The sequence below is a fragment of the Spea bombifrons genome, chromosome 1, assembly GCF_027358695.1.
Source record: "Spea bombifrons isolate aSpeBom1 chromosome 1, aSpeBom1.2.pri, whole genome shotgun sequence".
NCBI lineage: Eukaryota > Metazoa > Chordata > Amphibia > Anura > Pelobatidae > Spea > Spea bombifrons.
Window position 1 is genome coordinate 106,402,740 of NC_071087.1, and position 20,885 is coordinate 106,423,624.

The 20,885-nt window shown below is 40.2% G+C and overlaps 1 protein-coding gene across 1 annotated transcript; it reads right to left on the reverse strand.

Annotated features, from left to right (window-relative positions):
• Nucleotides 1-2,353: 2,353 nt before the first annotated feature.
• On the reverse strand, nucleotides 2,354-5,075 carry LOC128474428 (glutathione S-transferase theta-1-like). The gene is made up of 5 exons (XM_053456766.1): nucleotides 4,949-5,075; nucleotides 3,886-3,973; nucleotides 3,631-3,781; nucleotides 3,087-3,263; nucleotides 2,354-2,554 (listed from the first exon to the last, which is right to left on the reverse strand). Exons 1-5 carry the CDS (start codon nucleotides 5,061-5,063, stop codon nucleotides 2,354-2,356), a joined length of 732 nt encoding a protein of 243 aa, XP_053312741.1. The 5' UTR covers nucleotides 5,064-5,075.
• Nucleotides 5,076-20,885: the final 15,810 nt, after the last annotated feature.

The following is a 20,885-nucleotide window of genomic DNA, read 5'->3' on the forward strand; positions in this document are numbered from 1 at the left end:
TCATTTAACCTACTAATAAATTGTAATCTCACCAGAGCAGGGCCCTTTTCTTCTTCTGTACCAGTAAGTCTTGAAATGTTGGTGTTGATATTGTTCATTTTGTCTATTGTTAGTTTTAATATTAGTGCTTATTTTCACCCTCCAATACTGTAATAGTGCTATGAAGTTTACTGTTGCTCTATAATAAATAAATGTTATGTAATTTAATGCTTGGAAGAGGCAAATCCACCTACATGTTGGCAATTTTATCAACAAAATCAGTGATTTGAGCAAGGATGGGCTAGAGACAGGTGGTAATTTCCCTTCTTGGCCGGTCAGATTTGAAGACGTTGAGCTACTCCTACAATATTTTGGTGTTTTTAGAATACATTTCAAACTTGTATTTGTTTTCTGTTTTCTGAATTCCAATTGTGAGTACTGGAAACGGAACAGTCAACATGAAGAAGGAAATAAAATACTACTAGTGAAAAACATGTTTTTATTTTCTATGTTTTCTAACAGTAAGCATTAGTTGAACAACAGAAATATACGAACCATAAACATACCAGGAGTAACAAAAAAATGACTTGGCTTGAAAAAGGCTACTGGCAAATTAACAAATGCAAGACTACAGCCAAGAATGTGAGTCAGTCCTGGGCATGGAACAATTTGTTAGTGCCATTCTGGATGATGATTTATGACTTTGCCTTAAGTGGAGGATCTCTGAGACTTTGCAATCTGTTGTCTTAGAGCAAGAGTATGTCTAATTAGCTATCTGGGTGGATTCTTCAAGATGGTGCACCATCTGGTCACACTAACAAGCAACACAATCATCTATTGAAAGGTGATGGCAAAAATAAAAAATAATGAATCCCTAAGACTTGTTAGTAAAACAGGTCAAGTTGGGCTGTGGGATATAAATGATTGCAGCTGATTACAGCAACGGAAGGCAATACGTATAAACATATGGTATACAGGGTCAGATTCTCAAGTTTGTTAAATGTTGCTGCTCAATAAATAGTGTTTAAATCAAATTAAAAACAATCTTGCTCTTCTGGAATCCATGAACCATATATATTATATATATATATAATATATATTATATATAAAAATATGCAAAGTATAATAATGTTTGATTTATTAAATAAACCTTTCTAAAGGGAAAACTTTAATTTATTTTATTGGCTGCTGATTGTTATTTTGTGTATAGCTGTAGATCTAAACTAAGGATTATTTTCACATCTTTTTTATGCAACAAAGGTTGTGTGTTTTTAAACACTACACTATATGGATACAATATACATACAACTCATGGCCAGTGAAGCAGCACCTGCTTCTGTTCAACTGGTTATCTTGGCCTCACAACATTGTAGGTGGTGGTGACCACACAGGCTTCATTGGCTCAACTCGGGGCACTACTAGAAAAGACAAATTTACACATACACACAAATATAAAAAAGAACATTACGAATGCAGAGGGCTCTGTAATACAATGTTTACAACACACTCAAATGCCCCACAAGATCTTAAGAATACGTTGACAGAAATGATTAGGGTATTTTTCATATTCTAAACACATGGCTATTGCAATATTAAACCTTTAAGATATAGCTTCTGGTCAGTGGACTGTGGATTATTATATTCTTTTCTCTTCCTTCTTTTATTTCTTCCTTTTTTTGTTTTAGAAGTGGATGCAAAGACCAGTGGGGGACCTAGGAACAGGGAAGGCAACAAAGGAACAGGATGTGTGCTCTAAATGGACCTTAATTTAAGCCTTCACCAGTGTGACCGGCAGTTCCTACAGTGACAAAGTTACTTTAAATATTAGATACCTAGTTCCCAGTTCAATGAATGCACCTTTATATGCTAACATTAGAAAAACACATTAAACATTAGTATTATCACCCTGTCATTAGTGGTCAATTGTAGGTTCTTATATAAATGATTGAACCAGAATTTCCCTTAAAAATATGAATTTATAAGGTAATAGTATCATATCAAATATCTAAAACAGAGGCATTCATATACTGTACATAATAATCCACATCCAAAGCCTATAAATGAAAAGCTGATCAATCGTATGCCCTTAACAATTTACATGTATTATTGTGCTTTATATCAGTGACTAAATGGGCCATATTTAAAAATACTACAGGAAGTCTTCAGTCCTCAAAACACATTAATCTAACATATGTTCAATATTCCTAAATCATTTCGAAATCAATTTGGGGGTTAAAAAAATCTGTAGATACAATGAATTATTACACAGATGGTCTAGAGTGGTCAATCAGTGGTTTACTGGCTGCTCATATAATTCCAGGTGATATTATTTCCCATCCCTCAAAAATAAGACATTGGTACTTATAATAATCGCTCATTGTGAGAATATTAACAGTTTTGCTTTAAATATTTTTTTCATTTCTGGGGACAGAGACTCAAGTTGTTGTTCTTTAACATTGAGAATGCCTTCATGAGCCTCTTTGAACAGTTCTGATCCCAGTGCATCCACAACCCGCTGCTTCCAGGCTCCAAGCTTGGGTCTATCTTCAAAAATGGGGACTCCACTTGCAATGACCTGCATAAAGACATGCTATTTTATACATCCATGAACCATTAGAAATAAATCCATTAATTTATGTATCAATTTTATCCCAAATATCCCACCAGTAGGAGGTTAAATGTTGTATATGCCTGTGCATACGATTTAGTAGACTTGTGCATTTGTATTTGGGCTGAACGTTGTTCAGCCTGAATACCGAAGAAACGAACGTGGCGACGGAAAAACGTTTGCGAAGACAGCAGGTGCACTGCATTGGTTGATGGCAGAGGAGGCCCCTGCCGACGACCAATAAAGTTGCTCGTACGGACCTTTAAAATCCTGGCGCCAAAACAGCTGCATAGTGCGTACCACGTTAACCCTGTATTAACCCCTTCTAGAAAAAAAAACGGCAAAAAACAAATCGCCCAAACCGAACACAGGAATAGGTGATATTTGTGGAATATGAACATTTTTCCCCCCACAAAGACGAACACGAAGAGTTGGCTGGCGCCCAAGTCTGCTATTTAGTAATGTACTGGTATGCATACAGAAGGATTAGTTATCTCACCTGCATAATATCTGCCATGGCCACAAGATCTGCTAGTGAGATCTCATCACCAGCCAGGAACAGTTGGTCTTTCAGGAATAGCTTTTCAAGCTGAGTCATTATAGCATTGAACTCAGCCAAGACTTGCTGTAGCTTTTCAGGAGAAACTTCATGGCCAAAGATAACTGGTGTCATACACTGTTGGGAAGAACAGGACATGAGTCTTTTCACTAGAAACTTTAATAAAGACCAAAACCCTGTTCTACAATTAAAGTTCCCTCAATGTCTACTTTTATACAAGTCTTGTCCCTCTGCCTGATTTGGAAATGAGTTAGAGTTCTTAGATTTCTAAACCTTACAGTCTTCAGACTTTAAAGAAAGTAAAAAAAATCCATATTCTTATTATTGATCAAAGTAATAATATTTTTAGGAGCACTGCTGGTACATGTAAAAGTAATTTAATGAAATGTCCTATATTTTTAAAGTCACTTATGTGAAATGAAATTAGAAAAATTGTGTTTGAAAACAAATATGTCGTAATACATATGTAAAATATAATTCTTACCTTGACCCAGAACACCCTACAACTATAGTGATGAGTGTTAGTGTGCTGCCAGGCAAGGTATTCATCAACACGTGCACGCTTTTGAAGATCTGATGGGTACCAGTGATCAGGGGTTTTATATTTATTCACTAGGTAAAGCAAAATTGCAGTGCTGGAAGGAAACCAGAGTTTGGGTCAGGAGAGGCAATTTTACTTAACTGAGGAAATAGTATCTGTGACCCAGAGTCTCATCTAGTACATAACACATTCAATTACCTTTCAATTAGTGTGAAATCTCCATCTTTTAACACTGGCACTTTGCGTAGTGGATTGACCTTTTCAAATTCCCCTGTCAGGTGCCCCCCTGCAAAGAAACATCAGGTTGGAGAAAATACCGAGAGCATTGTCAGATGCTTGTATGAATGTGTCTATATATAATTCAGCTATTCACTGCAGAGGTTCTAGGACACATTGGGGTCTAGTCACTAAAAGGGAGGGTTGTCAGGAGAGTTAGCAGTTGTGTTTCAGCTTATTCACTTTGCATTATACATTATGAAGTGCCAACCTCAGTGAGAATCTGCTTTATGAACAGCTTTGCTGGACTGAATAATGTAATGCTAATCAGCATGATTTATTCTTCCTTACACATTGAATTATATGTGCTCATCCTTTTCTACATTGGTGTATATTCTAATTTGTTTTGGACATACACTGCTTGAGTTTTGGAGTGGAAACATTGCATGTGAATTTGGAGCAGATCATTTTATATGTTAAATATTCTGTGGTTTCACACTGCACTTTCGGGGTAGTCATTATTTTATTATTTTATAGATACATAGAAGCAGTGTAATTGGAAATAAAGTACCTACATAAACCATTAAACTAGCCACCAACTTAGGGCTACAATTATACTAGAGCGTATAAATACAGAAACAGAATGTCCATCTATTGCTACACCCAATTTTGTCTTTAAACCAGGTAGATCCCTTTTTTAAATGGAGATTCTACAAGCCCAGATATGGCACACAGATGCCCGGGTAGGCATAAATGTTTACTGGATCTTAATTTTCCAACTGCCACACAGGGAATCAGACACCCATCTAATAAGCCTCCTGTCCATAACATGACAGAAGAGGGATGTCTCATTATGTAGCTGAAAAAGACATCAGCCAATTTATGAGTAACTGCAGTAGTCAACATAATATATGTATTTTCAAATAACTTTTTTTATATACAAATATTCCAAGATACCACACTATAAAATGGTAAAGAGCTGTTAATCTTCAGTCACATAGCTAATGTTCAGTACTGCACACCTGGCAATATTCACTTCACTGACCTTGGAAGAGTTGCACTTCATGATAATGAAATGGAATCTTGTTGACTTTGGAGAAGATATAAATGGCTCGACTTGGTTGAGATAGGAGGTCCAGGTATAGCACAATGCCAGACATGATGTGCAAAGAAATGCTGTGTGGTAATATACTAGTGAGTTGACTGTTATTATACACCAACCTTCTCCAGGAATGAAGACTCTCCGCCCTGAAACAACTACCATTCCCACTCGCAGACTTGCCTTTGTCAGGTGATTGCATAATCATTTTACTTTGTGCTTGTCTGTCACTGGCATGCTGCTGCTGTTCTAGGTTTTCATGAGGCGTGTTTGAAAACCACGAACAGCAGAGGGAAAAACTGTCAAGATGGTTTGGATCCCAGCAGTACGAAGATTGAATGTGTTCAGAGTTACAGGTCACTGAAAATTACAGCAGAGTAAAGTGAACTGGGATTACTCTTACAAATAACTTTTAAGTAAGCAAAAACTAGATCAAAGTCAAAAGTAAGCCAATAAAATGCAATGTTTCAAACAGGTTTTAGAAGTAAGAAGAAAGGTGGTGTTGATGACATTTAATAACTTATAATTTCACTAAGACATAATATGCAAAATACATTATTTAAATGTATTATTATTTAAAATTTGTTTTTTGTGCAGTTTTATTTTTTTACAGTAGAAAACACTGCACTTAATACTCAAGTTGAAAAATATTTTACTATGGGACTTTTAAGCATTATGTATCAGATATCAGGAAAGAAGGAAACTATTGTTGCTAGAAATTGTTATGATCTCAAAATATAAAATGTGTGGGGCAACAATAAACATTTTATTGAATCATCTGTATTTTTACAAAAAGACAGAATACCAAAGCAATAATTTAGTGCATACCAAGCGAATACTATTCAAAAACACCTATTTAAGAGCTGAATCAATGGGACTGAACCATTATTGATGTCCTGAGAAGAATTTAAAAAGCTTGGTGTCGTTTTGGGTTTAAATGCAGTGCAGGGAATCTGAATGTGTATGCCTTTTAGGCTTTTTAGGCTATGCTCTCTCCTAGTTTGTATTAGTTGTGCTATGCATATTTGCAGTATCTGACCAAACCCTAGGGTTGAGCAGCCCTCATGCCACGTAAGTGCTTCATTAACCCCTTAAGGACAATAGGGGTTTTTACTCGTAGTATATTGTGGGACAATGGCTATTTTAACATTTTTCGGTGTTGCTGTTTAGCTGTGATTTTCTTCTTTCTCATTTCGTGCTCCCACACATATTATATATTGTTTTTTTCAGGACAAACAGGGCTTTCTTTAGATACCATTAATTTTATCATATCATCTAATTTACTATAAAAAAAATCATAAAATATGGGGATTTTTTGTTAAAAAATTACTTTTTCTCACTTTTTAAACAAAAAACTTTTACTCATCTGCAAAAACGAATGAAAAAACCTGCTAAATAGATTCTACTATTTGTCCTGAGTTTAGAAATACCCAATGTTTTTACGTTTTTTTGCTTTTTTCTGCACGTTATGGGGCAATAAGTACAGGTAGCGTTTTGCTATTTCAAAACCTTTTTTTCCAAATCTGGTAATTCTTCCCCCCATGTGCCATTTCGGGTATCTTTGAAGCCGGCCAATGCAATTTACCCCATCAAGTCATATATTTTTAAAAACTAGACACCCCAAGGTATTTCACATGCTGGTAATTTAACCCTTTGAATGCACTAATTTTACCACCAGCCTTTGTGAAACTTTATGGTAGTACATTTTTTTGTATTTTTTTCACACACGTTGTACTTCAGGTATAAATTTATCGCTCCTGGTATATGTCCGTGTCACACAACACCCCAATATGTGTTCAGTAACATCTCCTGAGCGCAGTGATACCCCACATGCATGGGTTTGTTGGGTTATTTGGGAGGTAAAAGGCCGCCTTTGTGAGGTGTGTATTTTTTGGCCATTTAGACATCTGATCCTACTGCCCCCATGTCCCATATTTGGGACATCTTTGAACCCGGCCAATTCAATTTATCCCATCCACTCATGCATTTTTTAATACGAGACACCCTATGGGCATTTGTAATGCCAATATTTTAACTCTTTCCATGCTGGAATTTTTGTAAAGATAAAGAATTTTAGGACTTGCTTATTAATTTTTTTTTTTTTTTTTTGGTGACAGTGGGGATTTTTATATGTTACCATATTATTTTTATTTTTTTTAAACATTTTTTAAATTTTTTTTTTTAATTTTTTTTACTAATCACTCATTAGTGAGCTGGGCTCCATTGACCTTGCATGGTTGGATGCAATACCTGCATTCAACCTGCAGGAGGAGCTCGAGAGTTCACAAGAGGGTCTGGATAGACCCTCTATGAACTCATATTTATTGTTGATGCCATCCTGTGAATGACGGCAACGTCATTTACAGGATGGCACTTGTGGTTGCTCTTCGGAGCAATCACAAGGTGATCGGGGTAGGGGGGTAGTGTTACTGACATGCCTCGATATCGAGGCATGTCAGTAACACCATTTATGCTTAGGAAGCGATTCAGATCGCTTCCTAAGCTGTTTTAGCCGGGCGCCGCCGCGATCTTTCATGATCGGTGCGGCGGCGGCCATTTTTCTTCCGGGGAGGGCTGCCGAGGGCTGCCCTCCCCGGATTCACGGTCAGCCTCACTTGTGAGGCTTCCGTGGATGCTGCAAAGCCGCCGATCGCGGCGAAAACGCCGCGATCGCGGCGATGCAGCTATTTAACGGCAGCCCGTACATGTACGGGCATTGTCGTTAACCCGTTGCACGGCAACCCCGTACATGTACGGGGATTGTCGTTAAGGGGTTAATGGTGTCCAGAGAATCTCGTTTAGGTTAAATGCAGTTCAGTCCCATTAATTTAGCACCTTGGTAAGCAACAGTCGTGAAACATTAGATAGGACTTGCCAAACTTGGGGTAGTTCGACATAATAATGGGCTAAGCAATATATGGCCATATAATGTAATGGAATCCCCAATACTTATGGCTTAGATAGGTGTTTTTGAATGGTAATCACTGGGTATGCGCTGAATTCTTGCTTTGTTTTCTGTTCTTATTGGTCATTATAATTCTAGCAAAAACCTGGGAATCTGAATTTGTGTGCCTTTTTATGCTTTTTAGCTTGTACGCTCCCCTAGTTTTTTTTTTGTGTGTGCAATAACAGTTGTTCTTTCATAACTCTTTATACATAAACTGCTATTTGCCCAATATTAATGCTAACAATCATTTTAAGAAATTAAGCTTTCAAGCAAATGTCATTCTTAGGATCTGCTATGATGTTTAAGTATTCCATGGCAGAAATGTCAGTTGACATTTCTGATAAAGTGTAAAGTAAGCTTTTGTCAATAAGCCTGTATTAGTGTGACTCAAATATTATTTTTTTTTTCTTTTCTGTGTGGTTATGTGGTTTTTGCAATAGAAATTACTACCTGACCTTTCATGTCGATTCTGTTGCATTTCTCTTTGGCTGGGGTCTCAATTTGCAACAGGCTAAAGAACTTAGAACAGTAAATCATGGCTAATATGAGTATGTGTGAATTGCAAGTAGTCTTCCCCCATTGTTTGCAATTTTATGTCTATGAAAAAATGACATAATATATATTTTCTTAATTTGTATAGTTGTTACTATGTTTGCTACTTATTACTTTGCTGTCAAAGGTCCACAAACATAAAACATGTTATGATTTAATATGTATTATTGTGTCGCTCAATATATTATAGTAGTCTACCCCCTGATGAGTGGCACCCGGGGCAGACTGCCCCCCTTTAGGTACACTACTGCTGTGGTCAGTCCACACCTTGAATAATGTGTGCTGTCAGGTCGCCCTAAATCTAAACTAAACGGCCGCAGCACTGAGTGCACTGCTTCCGATGGCCGCTTAACGATTTTAAAGCGGCCAGTGTGCCTACCCCATGCCGCCCAGTGCATTAGTGAGGCTCTTTGTCCCGCCCCTTTGAAGACGCGATGTGCCACTCAAGGGGACGGGCTCACACGGAACAGTTCCTTGTGACAGGGAGAAGAAAACTTTGGAGGACAGCAGAGTCTGCAGGGGAAGGAAGGCAGAGGAAAAGTAAGTATTTAAAAAAAAATAGTCGGGGTGATGGGTGGTGCCTTGGGACAACAATTAAATAATAAAAAAGGGGGTGGCTGGGGGTATACGTACACAACAGGGTGGTTGGGGCATCACATATATTAATACACAAAGGGGGGTGGCTGGGGGCAATAGACAATGGTTTGTTAAACAGTACAAAAGGTGGCATCAATACACAAGGAAGGGGGCTGCCTGGGGACATCACATAAATCAATACACAAGTTTGTGGGGGCATAAATGCACAAAGGGGGCTGGCTGGGGGCACAGATACACATGGGTAATACACAGATACACTGTGTAATACAAGTGTCTAGGGGGAATACATTAAAACTAATGGGGGGCCTGGTTGAGGCATCAATACACAAAGGCGGAAAACACACAAACAACAAACTAGTGTGGAAGGGATTTTATGCTTTGTGTAGTTTAACTGTACTGCGGGTGTCGGTGTGGCAGAGTCTGTCCTGGTGTATGTGTTTAGGTGTCTGTGTGGCAAAGCCTGTCTTGGTGTGTGTATGTTTGGGTGTCGGTGTGGCAGAGATTGTCCTGGTGTGTGTGTCTGGGTGTCTGTGTGGCAGAGCCTGTCCTGGTGTGTGTTTGGGTGTCGGTGTGGCAGAGCCTGTCCTGGTGTGTGTGTCTGGGTGTCAGTGTGGCAGAGCCTGTAAAACTAGACGGTCAGAGGTTTAGAGGTAACCTCTTACCTTAGAATTATTGCTATTATTTTACTGAGAAGAGATAGATAAATAGAACAGCCTCCCATGAGGATTGGTAGAGGTAAATGGAGTGAAGGAATAAACAATACCTGGGATAGACATAAAGCTATATTGAATCTAAGACAAGATGAAGGACTGATTAATATCTGAGATTTACATCAAAAAAATGAGTAGTCTCAGTAGTGAGTAGTGGTCGAATGATTCTTTGAGTGTATGTTGCTGGACAGTGTGCATATGTATAGAGTGTGCATATAGAGGGCAGTGTTGGTGTTTCTTAGTGTATAGTGTTGTGTGTGTGTTTCTGTATAGGTTATGGTGTTAGTGAATGTGTCAGTATATGGTGTTAAAGTGTCTGCATTAGTGTATGGTTTTAGCATGTTTATGCATGAGCATATGATGTTAGCATGTATACAGTATGTTACAGTAAGGTGTTAGAGTGTGTAAGTGTATGCTAGTGTACATGTTAGCATGTGTGTCAGTGTATGGTGTTATCGGGGTGCCCACTATGGAGGAGGTGAGAGTAGGTTCTCACCCTATTGAGAGTGTGCCTTGACGTGGCGGGTGAGCTTAATTATGCTTTGGCCAATTCATATAACCAAAATCTCTCATTTATATTATGTTTATATATTTGTTGCCAACTTTATTAGGGTAAGAAGCGCAGACAGTTTTTGTTTTTTGTTATCGGGGTGCGCCTAGGGTGCCTGGACAGAATGTGTGTGTATGTAAGTGTATGATGTTAAAGCAAGTTTGCGTGGTTATGGGAAAGCACCAAAGACATTCTGTACCAAAGCACCACTAACCCTATGCTCACTCTTGTATAAGTACATAATACACAGGGCTGTACCCAGGGGGCAGGGAGCAGAGGAGAGCGAGGGGCACCAAGCAGTAGATAATGAAAAGGTTTTTAGCAACCGCTCAGCACCCCTCTCTCTCCTATTCTCCCTGCCCCACACCCGCCTTGACCCTGCACTGATTTCAGTGGTGGGAGCATAAGGCCTCCTCTGTAGTTCTAATATTAGGAATTTCCTTATTATTTATTTATCTACTTTCCTCACAATAACCTCTATATAGATAAAGAAGGGGGGCACAATTTTCTTTTCTTGCTTCGGGCGGAAAAAGAGCTAGCTACGGCTTTGCCCCTTTCCCTCAGCCACTTTTTTAAAGTTAGATCGATGAATGTCAACCGACATTTACTGTAATGCTGTTTGGGGGGCAAAGGTATCACTGACAATCCGCGTGGGCCCAAAATGTCACTGACAAGCTGTTTGGGGACAAAGCTGGCACTGTGAGCAGGGAGTGCCATGTTACATGGTGAAATCAGGGGGCTCAAAGAGGTGGAGTAGAAAATGGGTGTGGTCAGAGGGGTTATGTTTGTAAAGGGAAGGCGTTAGCAAAATTGTTACACCCACCTGAGGGCTCGGCCCTGATAATACAAGACCTTTGATGTGGACTAATTACTGCATATCTAAAACAAGTGGCATTTTTTCAGCATTAAACTTCACTGCATGTAACTTCTCACTATAATGCCTTTTCCTCTGCTCTTATTATACCCATACACACACACACACCATAGAAGCACTTTACAGTTTCAGGCCACATTGATAACTGCTTAACCAAATTGGGCTGGTAGCCAGGTATGCTTTATCATTAAAGGTTCCAAAAATGACACATGCCTCTGTTCTGAGGTACCATAAATTATCCATTAATTCTAATCCACCATAGGCACATACCTGTTTTATCTAATTTGCAAATAGCACTAAGTGCATCTATAATTTAAATTTACAGGATTTATAATGGTTAACATCATCTCCTTTATGTGATACATTTTGTGGTGTTCTGTTAATTTCACTATTACTGACATTTTTATTGGATTTGCAGAAGAGTTAACAGATATACTGATGCTTATCTTCTTAAACTGGCATCTAGCTCCATTTATTTCAAACACAGTACATTAACTGCATTCTGAAAGATATATTATAGAGTTCGCAACACTTCTATGATAATGGCCTGGAATATTGCATTTTTTAATAGAAAAAACATCTAGCAGTGCCATTAGTGAAAGTTTTTCTTATACTTTACAAATATCCTTTCTATGCTAAAACTGTAATTTTTCGGAACTGTGTTTTTTTCCCCAATATATACACATGACAGTATCACAGAATAAACAGGGAAATAGCTAGCTCATAAATGTGTTGTTGCTAGGTGAGATTGATGGTATTTTATTGCAAGATAAACTAAATACAAATAATCAATGAATAAAAAAGCAAGATATCAGTCTAAATATGTTTTCTTAAGTGCTAGTATATGTATTTTTGTAAAGTTCAGAAGAATTGGTTAACTTGTAGGTGAGGTGAAGTTGAGAGTGAGAGAAGCTCAGCAAAAAATAATGGATTAATAATCTTGGATGCATTCCCTTACCAGCTTAGTAGCTCTCCTACTAGAGCTATTCTTCTGTATCGTATGTATTGGTCAACCACTGGAACAGACAACAGAAGGAAGCCATTTGTAGCCTTTCTTTGCTCCTCTGCTAGCTCTCATGACTTTGTTAATATATATGCCTCTGTAGCATAATAGAAAACAGTAGACTTGGGCGCCGGCCAATTCTTTGTGTTCGTCTTCGTGGGGGAAAAAATCTTCGTATTCCACGAATATTCTTCCGTTCCTATGTTCGGGTGAATATCCGTGTATATTCTTCGTGTTTGTTTTTTGTACTTGGCAATGGTCTCCCCAGGCCAAGTTCTGTGTCAGGAGTTAAAGGGCCACGCCAATTGGTTATTGGCGTTAACCCCGTATTAACCCCTTCTAAAAAAATGGCAAAAAACAAAGAAAAAAACGAACACAAACCAAACACAGGAACGAATATATATATATATATATATATATATATATATATATATATATATATATATATATATATATATATATAGTTTTCAGCATTAAAATGTTCTTCTACTGTATATTTTGTATGTTATGATACCAGTGGGTAAACTATTGCAGTATTCACTTGTAATGTTCAATGTGTCACGAGCTGAGGACACAGATGGATAAGGAGCCCAGGTGCAGGGGATACAACATACAACAGACATGAACAAGACAGGACACACTATACAGAAACTAGCCTAGGACTATTAGATAACTATTGGAGATTCCGTCACATCTTATGGCCATAGTATGCTTAGCCCACCACTACGCCAAAGTACTCCAATGACGGTGGGTCCTAACGCTAATCCCTGCATGACAGACATACGGAACAAACCAGACATGTAATCAAAACACATAACACGGAGACATACCTTTGGACTATAGACTGAGACAAACAGAACACATGGATGGGGCAGACCTCATAAAGGAAGCAGAACTAAAGCAAGGAATGACTCTTGGCTGGAAGCCCTATTGCAGGGCACACGGCAGGAAGCCCAATTGCGGGGCACACGGCAGATAAGCCCTCTTGTGGGGCACACGGCAGATAAGCCCTCATGCGGGGCACACGGCAGATAAGCCCTCTTGCGGGGCACACGGCAGATAAGCCCTCTTGCGGGGCACACGGCAGATAAGCCCTCTTGCGGGGCACACGGCAGATAAGCCCTCTTGCGGGGCACACGGCAGATAAGCCCTCTTGCGGGGCACACGGCAGATAAGCCCTCTTGCGGGGCACACGGCAGATAAGCCCACTTGCGGGGCACACGGCACGGCTAGAAGCCCTCTTGCGGGGCACACGACTAGAAGCCCTCTTCCAGGGCACACGGCAGGTTGCCCACTTGCAGGGCACACGGCAGGTTGCCCACTTGCAGGGCACTCAACCAGGGTAGTCCACTAGTGGCAGTCATCCTGGGAGTCGCGATGCAGGGCACTCCTCTTGGGAGTCCACTAGTGGGGCGCTGGCCGCAACTCAGGAACACGGCAGATTGCCCACTTGCAGGGCACACGGCAGGTTGCCCACTCGCAGGGCACTCAACCAGGGTAGTCCGCTAGTGGCAGTCATCCTGGGAGTCGCGATGCAGGGCACTCCTCTTAGGAGTCCACTTAGTGGGGCGCAGGCCGCAACTCAGGAACACGGCAGATTGCCCACTTGCAGGGCACACGGCAGGTTGCCCACTCGCAGGGCACTCAACCAGGGTAGTCCGCTAGTGGCAGTCATCCTGGGAGTCGCGATGCAGGGCACTCCTCTTAGGAGTCCACTTAGTGGGGCGCAGGCCGCAACTCAGGAACACGGCAGATTGCCCACTTGCAGGGCACACGGCAGGTTGCCCACTTGCAGGGCACTCAACCAGGGTAGTCCGCTAGTTGGCAGTCATCCTGGGAGTCGCGATGCAGGGCACTCCTCTTGGGAGTCCACTTAGTGGGGCGCAGGCCGCAACTCAGGAACACGGCAGGTACTGGAACAAGGCAGGTACTGGAGCAAGGCAGGTACTGGAACACGGCAAGGTACTGGAACACGGCAAGGTACTGGAACACGGCAAGGTACTGGAACACGGCAAGGTACTGGAACACGGCAAGGTACTGGAACACGGCAAGGTACTGGAACACGGCAAGGTACTGGAACAAATCAGGAACCAAACAGGTAGTCCTCAAACATTAATGTCAAGGCCCAGACTGCAGGGCCTGGCAGGTTTATAAAGGCTGATTTGATCATGAGATCAACTGCAGCTGGACCTGATAATTAGTCTGAGAGGCTCTGAATAGCAAGGGCGGCCACTAGTGGCTGGAAACATGAAATAAATAAGGCAAAGTATAAACAAGTCCAGCCAGCGCATGGGGAAGCGTTACACAATGATTGTTATTTTATCATAAGGCGTGGTTATGGGAAAGCACCAAAGACATTCTGTACCAAAGCGCTACTAAATGATAATTAACCAATTACTACAAATTACATGCAGAATAAATGACCCTGGAAAGCATCTAACATTTCATGCCAATTCTTTAGTGATTTCTGCTGTGAAATGAAGCAAGAAAGAGAAGTTTACCTGTATTTGATTGCATTAGGTTAGGGGACTGCAGAAGTCTTTTTTCAGATATAATAATTGAGTAATATCAAATAGATGTTCAAATCAATGAGTGTATGTAATCAAACTGCTGAACTGAAGATATTTTATAATGGTTTGTATATTTTAAATGATTATTCTTCTTTAATCAATATCAATTTAATTTCCCTTGATTACGTTGAAAATAGGTATTGATAGAAGAACAGATGGCGGATCTGCTAAAACTAGGCTGCTCTCTGTTTATTCTATCAAAATGTATAAATACATTTGCTTTAAATGTCAGCAGTTAGGTCAAAGAAGTAATAAATATATACATTTTGAAAGGTCACCTATTCGCCAAATGTGAGCCTCATATTTTGAAAGATTTTTAATGGTAATGGTATGATGTTTTAAGTCATGAAATAATTCATTAAACTTAAATCTCATGTATTTCAAGACAACTATAGCTAAATTGTAGGCTTGTGCACTACAAACAAAATTGATTTAGTGGAATATAATATAAAAACATTTTTGTTTTGTTTTTGCTGTCTTCATTTTTGTTTCCCGAATGTTTGGTTGAAATTCGGAGGGCTTTTGTGATTCAGAAACAAAATTTGGGGGTGTATTTTTTTTAAAAAAAAAAGCAAGGTCCCTGCTACCGTCTGTACTCATCTTTCACTGACAGCAGCAGAATCTCAAGGTTTATGAAGAGATTCAAAATAGATTTTGCATTGCAGGACTACCAGCACCCCAGCACTACACCAGTGGATAGAAACATCTAGCAGCATGCTATGGGACTGAAATTTTCCACAAATTGCACAAATTTGATTCCTTACAGTAAGAGTTATGCCAGCGATCCGCTCCCACTCACCTAGTCCTAGTAACTAGACTTGTGCATTCGTATTCGGGCGAACATGAAAACTAACACGAAGGGTGCATTTTTGTTGTTCAGCTCGAATACCGAACATACAAACATGGCGGCAGTGAAACGTATATGAATATGAAGACACACAACACGAAGAATCTTCGTGTTCGCATTCATCTTCGTTTACTAATCTCCCTGGTCCCTTGCCCATCTAGCCTACCTTATCTACGCAGCATTGCAGGGGTTAACAGGAGCGGAAATCCGTAGGTTCGCCGTCAGGAGTTAAAGGGCTGTGCGAACGACTCTATTGGTCGCCTGCAGGGGCCTCCTCTGGTGTCAACCAAAATGGAGGCTCTGCGACCCTGATACTCCAATCAGAGGAGAGGATGTCTCTCTTACTATTTTTAAGGGCCATTTTGCCCCTTAACCCTGGGTCACAGAGGGTGGCCAGCTTGTACTCTAAGGTGTTTATGCATGTGAACTGTTAGCTCCTCTTTCAGCCTTCTGACCAGTGTTTTTATGTCCAGTTGCCTGGTAAGACCTCACTGTCCAGGAAGTCATTCATTTTCTGCATCAGATGGGTAAATAAGGGAATGACCAGGTCCAAACTGGCAGTGGTTTGGTCACATCCATGAACGGCTTCAGAACCCTAATTACCTGGTTCATTAATGCCCATTAATACCGTATTGGCCCGATTATAGGCCGCACTTTCCCCCCCACTTTAAGTCTTAGTGCAGTGATGAGCAATTCATATCTAGGGGGTATAAAGCATATCTAGGGAGACAGAGTGGCATATCAAGGCGACAGAGTGGCATATCCATTTCCAAAAAAGATTATGTGTTGCTTGTAAACATGACTTCAGATGAGTTGATCCATTAAACCTAAAGCTTGGGCTAATGGGAAAATTGTTATACATTTTTTGGCTGGTTGTTTTTAAGCATACAAAGAAAATGCCACTTATTACAGCTTCACAATGCTTGATTGCATGTAGACAGAGTAAAAAAATAAACAGTTTTAACTGTTCTAGTTCAGCGAGGTGCAGGGCATAACATATGAGTTACCTCATCTTCAGATGTAGACCACAGAGATAAAAGTCTTGGCATTTCAAAAGATAAAGGGCTAGATCTAAATCCTCACTGGGATCAGTAATCACAGGAATGCCAGTATGACAGTTATTATTCATGCATTGATGGAAGCTGAATTTTGAAAGCAAGGTCCTAACTTCCTTGACCTGATTGTCCTTTTATTTTTAAAAACTAAAAGGAATAGTTTTTGTAGATTCAACTTTATCCTTCCTTTTTAGAATATAACTTGAAAAACACATTTTTTAGAAAACAAGTGTGTGTTTTTTTTTCTGGTTAACCTTTAATCAACGCCTAGCTTTTTCTTTCTTTGATTTCTTTTTTGCATTACTTTTTAGTTTTGCCTTCTTTTATATGTTCTGAATACTAATGGAAAACTACAGTATAATTCTGAATAATTTTTATTTAGTACTTTCTTTTTGTCACTAGCTTTCATGTAGCACAACCTGCCTTAAATAAACACCTAACAAATTGTGCTGTGGATCATAAATTACGGTTTAATTGTAAAATAATGTTTCATTGTATGTTGAAAATACTCGAATATAAGCTTGTGAGGATTAATTGCATAGGACAGACACATACTGTACAAAACTGAAAATAATTTACAGATTGTAGTGTTTAAATAAAATGTAGCAATCTCACGGCCACTGTTGCCCTGGACAAACTCCTACTAAAAACCCACCCCATAGGGATAACTCTGTATGCAAAATTGAAATGCCCTATTCGTGAATGAAACTCCCTCAGCGTATCCCCCACTTTATTAACCCCGTTTGGTAAGCCATATATACACACACATTTTGTATTTACCAACTCTGTCATGGCTGATGAGAGTCAGGTGGGGATGGTTTATGTTGGTAGTTTTGAGCTGGTGTGGCCAAATTTAAACCATTAGCTTGGTGTCGGTGACAATGCAATAGACAAGGAAATATTCTATGAGCAGAAATGTAAGACGACATAATATATTTGTGTGCATACTGATTACAGTGAGGGCATCTTATTTAATATTTGTATAATATTATTATATTCCTTAGCGCTGTACAATGGGTGGACAGGAAACAACAAGTAGTATGTAACAAAACAATTTGACTTACAGAGACAACAGGTGAGGAGGGCCCTGCTCAAACGAGAGGGATTTAGAGTGTATTACACAATAGGTAAAAGTGCCGTTGTTAGGGATAGACCAGCCACACTAGTAAAAGTATTGCAGGAGAGGGACTAGGAAAGGTGAGCTAAAGGAATATGGGGGGCTTAATGTGCTATGTTGTAAGTGCCCTTAAAGAAGTGGGTCTTGAGGGATTTTTTGAAGGAATAAAGGCACGGAGAAAGGTGGATAGGCCGGGGGAAAGCATTCCAGAGGATAGGGGCAGCCCTTGAGAAATGTTGTAAGCATGCATGAGAACAAGAAATCAAGGGAGAGGATAGAAGGAGATCATTGGATAAGCGGAGAGACCAGCTATGAGTGTATTTAGAGATGAGTGAGGAGATGTAGGAAGGGGAACCGCTGTAAAGGGCTTTGAAAGTAAGAGTAAGGATTTTGAAATGAATCCTGAAGCACACAGGCAGCCAGTGAAGAGACTGACAGAGGGGAGAGGTGTTAATGAAGCGATGGGAGAGGAAGATAATTCTGGCAGCAGCATTCATGGTGGATTGTAGAGGGGTGAGACGGTTAAGAGGGAGACCAGCTGAGATTTACAGTAATCAAGGGGGAGATAATAAGGGAATGGACAAGAGTCTTAGTGGCATCCTGTGTTAGGAAGGGATGGATAAAGTCACCACACCATGGAAACACCACAATTTCTGCTTTGTAAAATTCCTTATTACATACAAATTGTAGATTTTTGTTCCTGATACAGAAATAGATGTTGCGTTATTGTTGTAACTTCCTCAACAAATTTGAAGGCGATACATAGAACAAAGCTTAAAGTATAATGTAAAATGTTTCATTACAAGCTGAGTAAAAAAAATCTAAAACACTAGCAGTTTTTAATTTGTAAATACCTGAGAGATGATAATTATGTGTGTTATGATATTTAATAAAAAAAATAATGACAAATGTTAAGGTACAGAGGTATGTGAATCACTTTTGTATAGGTTTATTTATAAGATTTACACATGGACAGTCTAAAATAGTTTTTTTTCATGTATTTGTTAACAAACAAATATGTTGCAAGCTATGCAGGTCTTATTAGCCATGTATTTTCTTTCTGCATGAGTAGTTGTTCAAATATGTAACCAGGTATCTACCGGTATTTCCACTGTTGTAATTTTCCATGTTTTAGGTATACTCACATTTGTGACAGCTGTATTATATGCCATTGGATTATAACATGCAATCTAAGTCTATTTTGCAAACAATCATTGTCTCTTTAAACTTAGAGGTTGCTATTAGAAACATTCCAAACACATTGCTGGTTTCATATTGTTTAATTAAAATGAAAATCTTTTCACATAACACAAAATGTGTGAATGTTACACTATACTAAATGTTTTAAATACTTTGCCTCATTAACTTGATGGCTTAACTAGAATCAGAGAATGCATTTCTGTATTATAACCAAGCAATGGTAAAATGCAAAATTATACCATGTAGCCAACTTCTAGCAGTAGATAAACAGGAGGTAAATGTAAAATCTGCACTTAAATATCTTAAAATGAAGTACTTTTCTTTATTTTTACCATTTGGAAGCACAAACGGGATTCCATATAAATGAAATGTGTTTTAAATTTACAACACTCCAAAAATAATGGCCATTTTTTATAGCATTTTAGATAGATTATATCATTACATTTTGTTTTTATAATGGTTGAATCAAACCACATAGGAATTAATGTTTCAATGAAAACAATCTTAATTTACATTTGTTTTGTAATGGCATTACATAAAGATAGTACTTTTTACCGTAGGTCAGCAGGCAAGACTTGTTGCAGCACAATCTAATCCAAGGCCATGTCAGAACCTGGGTTTGAATTGTTGAACCGTGCATGAGCTGATCCAAACTCACCTTTGAGATAAGAAAAGTTCTCATGAGGGAACTTCATGAAGACCAAACTTCTTAATGAGAGGACACATTTAAAATTGTTCAGGTCCTCCTTGATCCTGCACGCTTGTCTGGATCAACCAAGTGGGACAGTGGGCTCAAACTTGGCTTTTAAAAAGGTCAGCTCTACCAATTGATATGGGAGGAATATGTGATAACTTACCGTATTTGCTCGATTATAAGACGAGGTTTTTTCCAGAGCAAATGCTCTGAAAAATACCCCTCGTCTTATAATCAGGGTCGTCTTATAATCAGACCTGAAATAGGTCTGATTATGAGACTAAGATCCAGACCCCCCGCAGCGATGCAGGGGACCTGGATCCTCTTGTGTTAACCCCCCCCCAATGTACCGGTGCTTCTGAGTCCCAGGTGCTTAGTCCGGGTTGCGTGTGGAGCTCTACGCGATACAATCGAGTAGAGCTCTACACGCTTCCCGGATTAAGCACTGGGGACCCAGATCCCAGGGACACTGGATCCTCCTGTGTTAACCCCCCCTCCACCGGGGACTCAGAAGCACAGGTAAGTTGGAGGGGGGCATAACACAGGAGGATGCAGGGGACCTGCATCCTCCTGTGTTATGCCCCCCCTCCAACTTACCGGTGCCTCTGAGTCCCCGGTGCTTAGTCCGGGCAGCGTGCAGAGCTCTACGCGATTCGCGTGGAGCTCTACATGCTGCCCGGACTAAGCACCGGGGGCTCAGATGCAGGGGACCTGGATCCTCCTGTGGTATGCGCCCCCCCCAACTCAGACGCACCGGTAAGTTTGGAGGAGGGAGGGGCAGGGGCGGGCTGGGCCGGGGGGCAGGGGGGCAATTGCCCCCCAGGCCGCCCTAAATCCGGGCCGGTGGGCCGGACGGACGAGCATTCAATGCGGCTGCGGCCGCAAAGTTAAAAACTAAGCGGCCGCGAGCAGGATTGAATGCGGCCGTCATGCGTACCTGGCGCTGGGGGGGGGGGCGGTCCGCCCCGGCTGCCCCTCATCTGAAGGGTGCCACCATGCCGGCACGCCTTCTGAAATGATGCGCGCGGCTGTGCGCCGGGACTTGATGTCAAATCCCGGCGCACAACACTGAAGCCACGCCCACCGTCTTCAGTGCACCGGAAGGACAGGAAGAAGAAGAAGTAGAAGAAGAGGAGGAGGAGGAAAAGTGAGAGTGAAAGAAGAAAA